The 11,869-nt window shown below is 36.1% G+C and overlaps 1 protein-coding gene and 1 long non-coding RNA gene across 2 annotated transcripts; both read left to right on the forward strand.

Annotated features, from left to right (window-relative positions):
- The first annotated feature begins 803 nt into the window (after positions 1 to 803).
- Positions 804 to 2,375, forward strand: LOC147479342 (uncharacterized). The gene is made up of 4 exons (XR_015205082.1): positions 804 to 843; positions 922 to 1,038; positions 1,122 to 1,238; positions 1,605 to 2,375. It is a non-coding gene; the product is annotated as an uncharacterized LOC147479342 (long non-coding RNA).
- Positions 2,376 to 5,370: 2,995 nt separating this feature from the next.
- LOC147479343 (uncharacterized) lies at positions 5,371 to 8,241 on the forward strand. The gene is made up of 2 exons (XM_086577872.1): positions 5,371 to 6,905; positions 7,016 to 8,241. Exons 1-2 carry the CDS (start codon positions 5,746 to 5,748, stop codon positions 7,986 to 7,988), a joined length of 2,133 nt encoding a protein of 710 aa, XP_086433998.1. The 5' UTR covers positions 5,371 to 5,745; the 3' UTR covers positions 7,989 to 8,241.
- The last annotated feature ends 3,628 nt before the right edge of the window (positions 8,242 to 11,869 follow it).

An 11,869-nucleotide genomic window follows, 5' to 3' on the forward strand; every position in this document is an offset into this window, starting at 1 on the left:
TGCAATGTAATTCAATCTTTGCAGTATAATGAGCTATGTCATTTGGCAATGAAGCTTGTGACAAAAGGAGCAATCAATGAAAATAGATATCTAAAAGCTAAAGATGCACTCCAAAGGGGCTGGAAGAACTTGAGCAGGTTATACCAACAAAAGAAATATATCCAAGTTAATGTTCGAAGTCCAAAAAATCTAATGTTGCCATAGATGTTAAAGAAAATGATGATGAAATACTGGTTGTTGCATCCGGACCCAACCGAAAAGCGTACTAGAACTTAAAATGAAAAATAAGCAAACAAGCACAACACAAGTGCCTTAAAAAAAAATAAACAGAAACAAAAAAGGTTTGTCATACTTCACATTTTTTATTTTATTTTTTAAAATTTTATTTTTGGAATTTTCAAAATATAGTTAAATTTGTTTATTTTATGTATCATTTGTGAAATGAATGAGAGAAGCGAAGTTTTGGTGTCCAAACGGTGATATATAGCTTTATTAGAAATACCATCAGTAAACCCCATGTGAATGGTTGGTGTTTCCACCATTTGATTGGTTGAATTGTCTTTTGTTTTTTGTTTGATTGAATTGTCAATTTGTTCTTTGAACAAGAAGTGGCGCCTAATATTAATATTAGAGAGTATTTGACATTGTTAAAACAGTGCGTGATAGAAATGTGAACTTGTCTCGTCCTATTTCTCATCGAACATGTGATTAACATTTTAATTTGTCTCATCTTATTATTATTATTTTTTAAAACAAAATGATATAAATATTATTTAAAGACTACTTGAATTAAATGAAGGTGTTCATAGTAAAGAGAATACTACTGGAACTCAATACAATCAAGTATGTTTTTCTCAATATCATTTTATTTATTGTTGCTGAAATGTTTTACGTGCTAATACTTATATTTTGGATTTATAGCAATGTAGTGTATATCAAATTGGAGGACAATCACAATCTACCAACATGTAGGGACTACCTGATTTAAATGAAGGTATTCATCCTTAAGAAAATACGATTGGAACTCAATACAATCAGGTATGTTTTTCTTGATATTATTTTATTTGTTGTTGCTAAACTATTTTACTTACCAATGTAATACCTATATTTTGGTTTTGTAGTAGTGTAGCTTATATCAAACTGGAGGGCAGCCACAATCAACCAACATGTGATGACTATCTGATTAAAATGAATGTGTTCATCCTAAAGAGAATTATATTGGAACTCAATACAGTTAGGTATATTTATTTTTATATCATTTTTTTTTGTTGCTGAAATGTTTACGTGCCAATATTTAGGAATATCAAGTACTGCCAAGTAGAAAGCTGGACTTCTGCAATAATGAATCCGTATTACTGGGGTTGAGTGGTTCGCCAAATGACCTTGACTCATTTAGCTTTCTACAACTCCTTGACAAAAAATATTGATTTGCCAGATTGTAACATGTACTCTCAGGTTTTAAATAAAAGATTTACATAATTCAATATTATTTTAGATTACATTTTCTCGGGCTTTTCAGATACAGATTAAGTGTTAAATTTTCTTAACTAATACACAGATATCTTACCAAAATCTAATAAGGTATATTCTATTTTCTTTGCAAGACCAAGTTGTTGGATTTATGAGTTGAGGCCACCTGGTTCATATTCCTGTTTCCAGTTTTCTTTAAAGCAGGTATAAAGATCGAGGTTGCTGGCTTTACAGCACAAAACTAGATATTGAAGGATTTGAGTAACATATATTTGTCATTCGAAAACAAGTTTCTTGTCTTGTTAGTTTCTGGTTGTGCGGATTCATTATTTTCTTTACTTAGTAGCATGCATGTATATGTATTTGTCACTGGGGAACAATAGTTTGTTTGTCTGAATTTATTCGTCGCCGCCTTATCTGTATATTTTGGATGCCACCACAAATACAAAGATGAAGGTTTAATGGGGAATAGATTTTGAGATATTTTTTTATGACATATATGGCGACTCGTCGACTCACTCAGATGAGCTTTTTAATAGCTAGATGGAGTACCTGTGTACACAAGCTTCAGTCCCTAAAGCTTACCTCTGTTTAGAAGGAAGTAATTTTGTCTGCTGATCTGGCAGCGAAAAATGGTGCGAGTCTTCAAGAACAATCAAATTTGATATATATATGAGGGCAGACCTTCATGGCTGCTCAACTGGAATCCCATGGATTCTATTATAGGTTTACTTAATTTGCTTGTAAGATGCTTCATTGATTGAAGCAACAGCCTGAACTTTTGGGGAGAGAGTCTGAATGTAACTCTCCTCAAAACTACTTGTACTTTTCTTCTTTCTTAAAAGGGTTCAGAAGAAAGGATCAATAAAACTGAACGTGTTGAAAAGTTTAATCCATTGCATAAATCAGTGTTGTCATGGATCCATGGCATTATCAGTTAACCATGTCTTCAGAGGTTAACAATTTCAGGTTTGTTAGTAGTATTTGATTTTTGATATTACAGGTAATAATGCTAATAATTATTGCTTTAAAACTGTGGCACCACCCTCAATCGAACATGCCACATTGCAGTTTCTGTTAGCAATCGATGTAAGGAAAAAAAGAAAATAAAAAGTCGAGATTTTCAGTCCACAATCCACTGTTAGCTTGATATAATAAAAGGTTTCTAGCCTTCTAGGGGTACTGCAAATCCATATTTTATCGACATTCTTCATAGAATCATCAATGATTACTATTGCAATACTGAATTTCTCGAACCTTTGGGGGTGGGTCTCGCCAACCGGCATCCGCTAGTCACTCCATCTTTGTGCTGGTTATAAAACTGACATGAAACTCAATCATAAATGAAGGACGTTGTGGAGGTGCTCCGTTCTGGAAATGCTTTATGTATTATTTTTCATTTTTTTTTTATTTCTATCTATTTATCGTTATTATGATTTTAATTATATGCTCTATGTACTATGTAGGATATTATTAGTATGTATTAGCTAGGTGATTATCTTTGAAGAGTAGTTGAGTGGAACCCTGTCACATTTCAGCATGCACGCACACCATGTCTCTGGCTCACTTTAACTCTCTTCTTTTGATAACCATTTTTAGAAGAAAGTTGGTGCACATTCTTGCACCTAGATTCTAGTGGAATCCACGGATTCAAGTATTCCACCCAGCCCGGATCCAAACAGCATCGTCAGCAATATTCTCTGCTACTTATGAGCTGAGAAACTACAACATATTTATTTCTAGATTGAACGACTTCGACGAAGTCCAATGTAGAGTGCTAAATTTGGCTTGCTAGTAGGTCCCAATGATTCAGTTAGCCATCCAAATTCAGCTACCCAAATTGTTCCAATTGGACTTTTTAGTAGTTTAGTACTATTTAAGTGACGACACAATTTCTGCCGTTCACTTTGTTGAGTAGGTTGTGAACAAACGGCAAAATTATATTTCGAAAAATTTATGAATATATATATATGATTAACATGTTTTGTTGAATGTTGATAATAGTTGGTACTTGGTAACATGTATTTCTGTAAGAGAGGCGAAAATAAAACAAGTTTCCTCAGCTCATAAACAAAATTTTTGGGCTTTTCTGCTGCAATTCTCCATCTGTAACTTGTTGTAATTATTAAAACTTTACTTTACTTATAATAATAATTAGGTGCATTTCAAATTAAACGTTCAAAAAGGGTGTTTGAGTGGTTCATAGTTAATTGTTTTGCACATCGTGAAATGCTGTGACTTGAGCTTCAGAATTCAGATCAGTAATTTATTACTACACAAATCATGTGAACGTACCGAAAAGACACCTACACTTTAATCCAAGGTACTTTTGTGCTATTAATCCTATTATACAATAGCTAAAACAAAAGAGATTTTAGAAGATGTTTGTGGAAAATTTGGGAAGGCGAATCCATATGTGTTATGATCATGACAAAGAACGCACAGATAATAATCTACCTCACAATGACTAAGTAAAGTGCGTGTTTGATCGTTCACGTCAATGGCACAAGCAAATGGAATATGGGATTTTTATTAGTTTAGGTTATCTATAGGATAAAGTTGAAAAAAGAAAAAAAAGACAAAATAGGTTACCAACTTATGTCCTAAGTGATTATTCTTATCGATCTCTATTCTTATCTTTGATGGAGCTTGTTTGCTCGAAAAATAAAAAAGCTTTTAATATCGTAATTGATGTGAGTTGATCTTCTGTGTTACCATGAAACAATGAAACACTAGATAATTATCCAGTAGTTGCTTCAGCTGCTGCAATTGCTTTATTTCGCTAGAGGTCCAGAGCATGGCCATTTGTTGCCAGACATTTTGAACGTAGTTTTTTTGAAGATTAGAGCATAATGATTTCAATTTACTACTTTTTGTTTCTTTCAAATTTTGGTCGTAAATTTGGCCCTACAATGACACCCGATTTCGCGGCTAGCTCAGAAAGATTGATTTGGATTGCTCGACAATGACTCAGAATAGTGGTGGGATAGAAAAAAAAAAGGATAATGGAACCAAGGTTTGAAGATGTAATCATGTATGGGAGTGAGAGTGCAGTGGTAGACTAACAAAAAAAAAAAAGTGCAGTGGTAGTAGCAGTTAAATTGCGCAAATTTGTGCCCAGCGTATCACTTTCAGCCGTTTCAGGCTTTCAGCCGTTCCGAGTTACAGGAAAACAACTTTGAAGTTTGAAGTTTGGAGAACTGTGGGGCTGAACTGTATGAATGTATCTTCTATAGCAAATTGGGGCGTGTAAAGTGAACCCAATTTGTACGTCGACCCTAGCTGTCATGCTCACATGGGACCATTACTGGACCTACATGGTGACTTCTCATATCTGAAAATTTGCCCACATTGAATTCTTAATTTCATGGAGACAGCTTACAAAGTCCATTCTGCCATCCCCTTCTGTCTTCTTTCCCTTTCAAGTTTCATCTATTGAGCTGGTTTTATTTTTTTCACTTGCTTATAGTGTTGAGCGCGTACAATTTTACAATTTTGCCATAGCCATTAGTCCATTACTGCTTAGATTTGAACAATGAATCAACCCATGTTAGTCGATTATCAAAAAAAAAAGTCCACTTCTTAGGTGTGAAATTGTGAATAAGGATTTATTTAAGCATTTTATCTTATTTTGTTCGAATTTATTTTTCTTATTCAAACTGAAAAATAAATTCAGGAAAGAAGTAGGTAATTCGTCAAAAACAGGAAATTTAAAAGAAAATAAGGACAAAAAAAATTGTATCCATTCAAAATCAGAAGCCTTTTAATTGATTGGCTTTATATTGGAAAGATTGGGACTTGACAGAGAATATACAATTTAATTAAACCAAAATGAAAAAGTACCAAACACTCTACCAAATGTAGATTATTACAATTAACCGATGTTGTTCTCTGAAAAATAGGTACAATGTATGATTGTGCATTTACAATTTCCAGTTTTTCACTCCATCATTTCATTGGCATTCAACTATAAACTCTGCACTTTCCGTCATCCGCTCATCGCCCCTCCTAATTTATAATTTTTTCAGTTTTTAATTTTTGTTTTCTGGGAAAAGGATGTAAAAACTTTAATGTTATAAGTTATTACAGCTCTCCCGGATCCAGTGGAACAAACTCAACATCAAAAACTTAAAAAAAAAAAAAAAAAATCACACTTGACATGAGAGAGAAAGTATATGACCAATTTGAGCATCAACTTCCAGTAATCCCCTCATTACTTGACTGACTCCCCTCTGTCCTTTCCCTCCACCAGCACCAGCACCAGCACCACCAGAGATGGATCCGCCACCACTTTCCACTCAAACCCCAACTCACCTAAACTACCCAGACTCGGTTGAGTCCTCCCCTCGTTCTCGAAACAACGATTCATGGGACGAACAAACATTCCAAGCTGCCCCCGGTTCTAAACTCCGCTTAATGTGTAGTTACGGTGGTCACATAGTCCCACGCCCACACGATAAATCCTTATGTTACTTAGGTGGTGATACTCGTATCATAGTCGTTGATCGTCACTCTTCTTTATCAGATCTCTCTCGTCGCTTATCTCGAAGTCTATTGAACGGTCGTAACTTCACAGTAAAATACCAACTCCCAAACGAAGATCTTGATTCACTAATCTCGGTAACAACTGATGAAGATCTCGATAACATGATTGACGAATACGATCGTACCTCTTCCCCATCTTCAATTAAACCATCTAGACTCCGTTTATTCCTTTTCCCAACAAAACCAGATTCGGCTTCTTCAATTGGTTCACTTTTAGATGATTCTAAGTCTGAGAGTTGGTTTGTTGAGGCATTAAATGGAAGTGGTGTGTTACCCAGAGGCTATTCAGGTGGTGATGGAGCTAATGTTGACTGCTTATTGGATCTAGATGATGTGGATAATAACAATAATGTTCAAACCAGAAATGTCGAAAACACGCAAAATGATCCCAAAGTGAAGATCAGTAGTAATCAGGATGTTCATTCAGTACCTGATTCACCTATGTTAGACACTACTTCATCGTTTGGGTCTACTTCTTCGTCGCCGTGTATGGTGAATTTACCGCCAATTCGGGTTCATATTGAGGATATTAATCAGAAAGCTGGATTTGATGAACAGTTTGGTTCATTGACTGTTGGACTTGGGGTTGCTCCTATTTCTCAGGGTATTGTTGGAATTGTTTCACCGCCGGTGGCGGCTACTATTGTTCCTGCTACTGTTGTTACTGGAATTCCTGCTTCTGGGAATACTTCTTCTAATGTTGTTGGTATTGTTGAAAATACGAGCCGGGTTTTCTCGGACGATGAGAGATCGGAGAAGTCGGAGAGGTCGGAGAGATCGGAAAGGTCAGAACAAGGAGTGGGGACTGGGTTTAGAAAGCCGCAGCAGCGGCAATTGGTGCAGAAAAGTGGTGGGGGTCTTGATTTACCTTCACCTGATGGAAATTCAAGGTACTGTTTAGTTCAATTGTTAAGAAATGATTTATTAGTTTTTTGTTTAAATTAGTTGGTAGGTATGAGTTTGATTTTAAGTGAATTATTATTATTATTATTATGTACAGAGATAATAGTGTACCTGATGGGATGATGAGAGCGAAACAAATGTATTATGGAGAGCAAATGGTTCAAGTTCAGTCTAGAGATAATAGGAATCAGGAGCAAAAAAGGGAAATGAACAATCAGAATTATCGAGTTCAGATGCAGCAACAAGATTCTAGTTATGGTTTAACAAGTAATCAATTGGATCATTTGCAACAATTGCAACAACAGCAGCAGCAGCAACATCAACAACTACAACAGCAACAATTACAACAGCAACATCAACAACAGCAGCACCAACAACAACAACAATTCTATAACGCTGGAACGCATTATGTTCAGCAACAAGCCTCAGGGCAGATGCCAATGCAGTCATACTATCAAATGCATCCTCAACAACAACAGCAGCAGCAGCAACTTCAGCAGCAGCAGCAGCAGCAGCAACTTCAGCAGCAGTATGACCAAAATTATCCAATGTACTATGTAACTGTTCCTCAAAATCAAGCTTATGGTTATTCGATGCAATCTAATGTAAGTGAATCGAGCAGCATTCCTTCGAGTCGGCCCCCTATTCCCCCTAGTCCGACTATGCTCCCAACACCTGCAGCTTACAAGGAACAAGCTTCCAATGTGTTTCCGTCAAGAGCAGCTGCTCCCCAAAAACCTGAATTGGGAGCTAGTATGTATACAACAGCTACAACTCAAACTCCGCAGCTACTCCAAGCTCCTTCTGGATCACAGTACGTCAGTTACTCTCCACATCAGATGCATCATGCTTCTCAGTCAATAGCTGCTGCTGCTACAAATGCTAATTATGGTTATGAATATTCAGATCCTAGTAATCCCCAGATATACTATACTCAGGCTCATGGAACTGCATTGCCGCCTCAATATCAAACCATGACTCCAGCTGCAGCAGTGGCAGCATCAGAGGCCTCGGCACAGATTCCCACAGATAACACCAAGCCGCAGTTGAGAACCCCTCAATCAATATGAAAGTAAGTTCTACAAGAAACAACAATTTTGATTGAGTGGGGTTGGTTTGTGAGGACACTGTTTACTTGCTCTATATTTGTTATAGCATGTGGATTATTGGTATTGGTTTGTGATTAAGTCTATATGTGATGGTAAATAAGGAACTGGGATGAATTCCTTCTTCCCTTTGTTCTGTGTCATTGTTGTTGTAATTTGACAAATATTGAATGTTGGTCATGAGATCATTTATACTAATTACTAAAGGTTCACCCAATCTTGCTGTGTGTTCTATCTGTCTCTGTTCAATAAATATTTACAGACAAGCTACAGTGTACATTGTCGCTTAAGTTCATCAATTCGTTCTTGGTTTTGATGGGAGGCATTGTTATTGCAGCAGAACATATTGTTGTGCCGGTGTGCTTTCCCATTTGCTTGTGTCTCAAATAATTTGCGATCTTGCAGCATAAGAGCATCTTTAGGTGAGATACTATCCTAGCATCAAACACCAAATGAAATTTGGTGTTTTTCATTTTCAGAAGAGACACAGATTGATGAAAACACTAAAAAAACACCAAACCAAATACCAAATTGACTAAAATTTGGTATTTGGTTTGGTGTTGTATCAAATCTCTCTCGAATCGCGCGGTTTTTCGAACACCGCATAGGCTTGGGCTAGACAGTGGGCTTTTATGGCACGGTTTTGCGAAAACCGCGCGAGAGATTTGAAAAGAGAAGAAAGAAGAAAGTTAATGTGCGACACATCGGTGGTTTCTGGAAAACCGCATGGGCTTGGGCTTCTAATGCGCGGTTTTGCGAAAGCTGCTTGGGCTATATGATGCGGTTTATCCAAAATCGCGTCATTTGATATCAACTATTTGATATCACTCCCCGCGGTTTATCAAAATTGGTGTTTCTTTAGTTTATCTCCTAAAAATTAACATGTTATCAACTGGAATTTGCAATATGTGTCTCCAACTGTGAGCATAGTTGGTTGATGTTTTTTTGGTTTGGTTCAAATATTTGGTGTTTCCTTAGTTTATCACCTAAAAATGCTGTGTTTCCTTAGTTTATCACCTAAAAATGCTCTAACATGTTACTCGTGCTGGAAGTGTACTGTCATGTCCATTGCGTATGGTTGATATAAACCTACTATCAGTCCAAAAGAAATTTTTAGAGGGGTTGGTAGAATGTTTGAAATTCTTTAAATGTGAATCTCTTTGAACATGGCGATGAACAAAACCTTATGTTTGTTCTGTTATTGACTGTGAAGCCATAAGTTTCAACATGTGTGATATATACGAGTCTCCAAATCTGATTAGGGAATCTCCAATGGGGGTGTAAAATTACACCTCCACATCTAGGTGCCATTAGGATTTTACAACTCCAATTGTAAATTATTGTAAAGTCCATAAATATTCATTCTTTATTGTTTCTAATGGAGAAGTGTAAACAAGTTCAATTTTAAACTCGGATGACACTTCAAGTGACGTCTCTCTTTAAATTAAAATGGGACTTCAAGTGACGTCTCTCTTTAAATTAAAGTGGGATGTACACTTCAAGTGTTGTCCGAGTTTAAAAATTTTAAATTGTGACTTTAGAAATAAATAGGGACAACACTCCAAGTGACGTTGGAATTTTGTTTTACTAAGATGTCTGTTTGAGTGTCGCCCGGGCTTTTATTAGCTGATAGTGAGAGGGAGAATTCTCCATCCTCTTTATCAACAAATACTCTATTACCTACGGTATAACACCCCCATTGGAAATTTTTTTTTGACATTTAGAATGTAAAATTTTCACTCTATACGGTTTACACCCCCATTGGAGATGCCCTGGTGTTTCATGCCTTCATAAAAGTTATATGTACTTCTGTGGTTGCCTACCTTTTACATCGGTAGCTATTTTCTCTTGTAGTCTAGGTTGTCTAGTTACACACTTACACCAATGGAAACGAGTCGTTTGCATAATTTTGTTTCATTGACTTTCCTTTGTCAACTTGCTCACCCCCAATGAGATTTTTTACTTGGCCACTGTTTCATCACTATGGATATTATCTTGAATTGTCTTTGATGTCATCACCACCATGGCTTGAGTGCTTGACTTTCAATTATTTGGCCGTTATCTTAAACTAATTTAAGAAGCCATTTAAGATTGATACAATCTGAGTGGGTTCCGCATCAACTATCCAGATGAAAGATTCTTCTTCTGCAATGTAGGGTTCTTGGGCATGAATATGTAGGGGAAAGTGACGTGACAATAAATTACACAAAGGGATTCAGGAAGATATTTAATGGGATCCACACGGATTTGTTTTCTTGGAGATGAACCCGTGGTAGAAAATGACGACATACCCATGGCATTTAAGAGTTCCACGTACATGCTCCAAAGTCTTGTCCCTAAACCCAAACATTTTTCAGCGTACTAAGGGCGAAAAGCCATGTATCGCTTTCCCTACCTATGAGCATATCCTTGGCCCATCTTGAACTTCAATGGGATCACCATGAATCCCAAAATAATAAGAGTAATGGATCATGTAACTGTCCTGGAATGTGCAGATTGGCTCGTGGTTGTAGCTCTGATAAATCTATAACGGACTTTCAGTGGCATTTCTAGTGTATTTCAAGTATGTTCAAGCTCCGAAATCTCAAATTTGTGCACCGACAATGAGTGTCTACACAACGATGTGCCAATGTTTAATATTTAGCACATAAAAAATATTTTTTTTTATTTTTTTTTGGTCAAGTGTAGTTTAATATTTGTCAAAATAATTGTGTTTAATCAATCAATATATTACTTGAATTCGGCTTCCTGTACAACATTTTGGGAGAGAAAATATCATTGTTTAAGTCCTCGGGCAGTCGGCTTCCAAGATTTTCTTTTAGCGCAGACAGAATCTAGGGATCCTTAACTTGACTTGGGGATCCCAAATTTAGAAATCTGAGAGAGCAAATTTCGAACATAGTCACAGATATTTCTGGCTAAACAGATACATGGATCTTGATTCTAACAAGGTTCACTTGCAGGATTACTAATATGGAGTGATTCATACTTAATGAACTTGACAATCAGGGTCAGCTCTGAGATTGTGGGGTAGGCGAGTTTTTAAAATTGGACTTTTGTAAAATTTAAAATATCTAGTGAAAAATCATATGTATATTGTTTATAAATAATAGCTAATTTTAAGGTTCTCTCAACATCAAAATGAGAGTGATCTACTGGTTAGCCCTGTTGACAATATGGGAATATTGAAAATTCAAATTCTCAACACATTACTTGTTGCTTTTGAAGTGGGAGCAAGTTGATGATTTTTGACACCATACATTTTTGTTTTTTTGCACGAAACTTCAACTAAAGATGTTGCAATCTCGTATTCACCCACAAATTTGTAGCTACATATGTAAGATCTACGAATGATGTATAGAGTCTCAAAAGAAAGACTCAGTATGTACTCATCATCATAGACATCCTATGATCCTAAGCTCGTCGACATTATCTACTTTGGACAGTTGATGGACGACATCAAAAGAAGAAGTCCTTACCACATGCTGTTTTAAGTGAGCAAGAAATTGCTTTGGAATTTCGATCAATATTTACCTTGCATGCCTATGTAAATTTTAAAGTCTAGAGTAGTAGAGTATACAACTTTAATCATGTTTGTAATGTGACACTATAATTTGCTAGTGGACATCTTTAAATCATGATAATACCATTGATATTAGAATGTGATTTGCTCTCTAATCATATCATGGTACTCTGTTATTTGTTATTTCATATACACTGAGGTTTCTTCAACAGAAGTATAGAGTCATAGAGATTACAGTCGCCTTAAGCGTCGCACTCTTACACGTACGAATTCTCATGTGATACTCATCATGGTGATCTGGTTGAAAAAGTTTGTGAGTCAA

The sequence above is a fragment of the Coptis chinensis genome, chromosome 8 (genome assembly GCF_015680905.1).
Source record: "Coptis chinensis isolate HL-2020 chromosome 8, ASM1568090v1, whole genome shotgun sequence".
Classification (NCBI taxonomy): domain Eukaryota; kingdom Viridiplantae; phylum Streptophyta; class Magnoliopsida; order Ranunculales; family Ranunculaceae; genus Coptis; species Coptis chinensis.

What these genes read in the sequence shown, in the direction of transcription:
- LOC147479343 (XM_086577872.1), top strand. Translation starts at nt 5,746, where the DNA reads ATGGATCCGCCACCACTTTCCACTCAAACCCCAACTCACCTAAACTAC. An exon ending in TCACCTGATGGAAATTCAAG is followed by an intron (nt 6,906 to 7,015) that starts GTACTGTTTAGT and finishes TATTATGTACAG; the next exon opens with AGATAATAGTGTACCTGATG.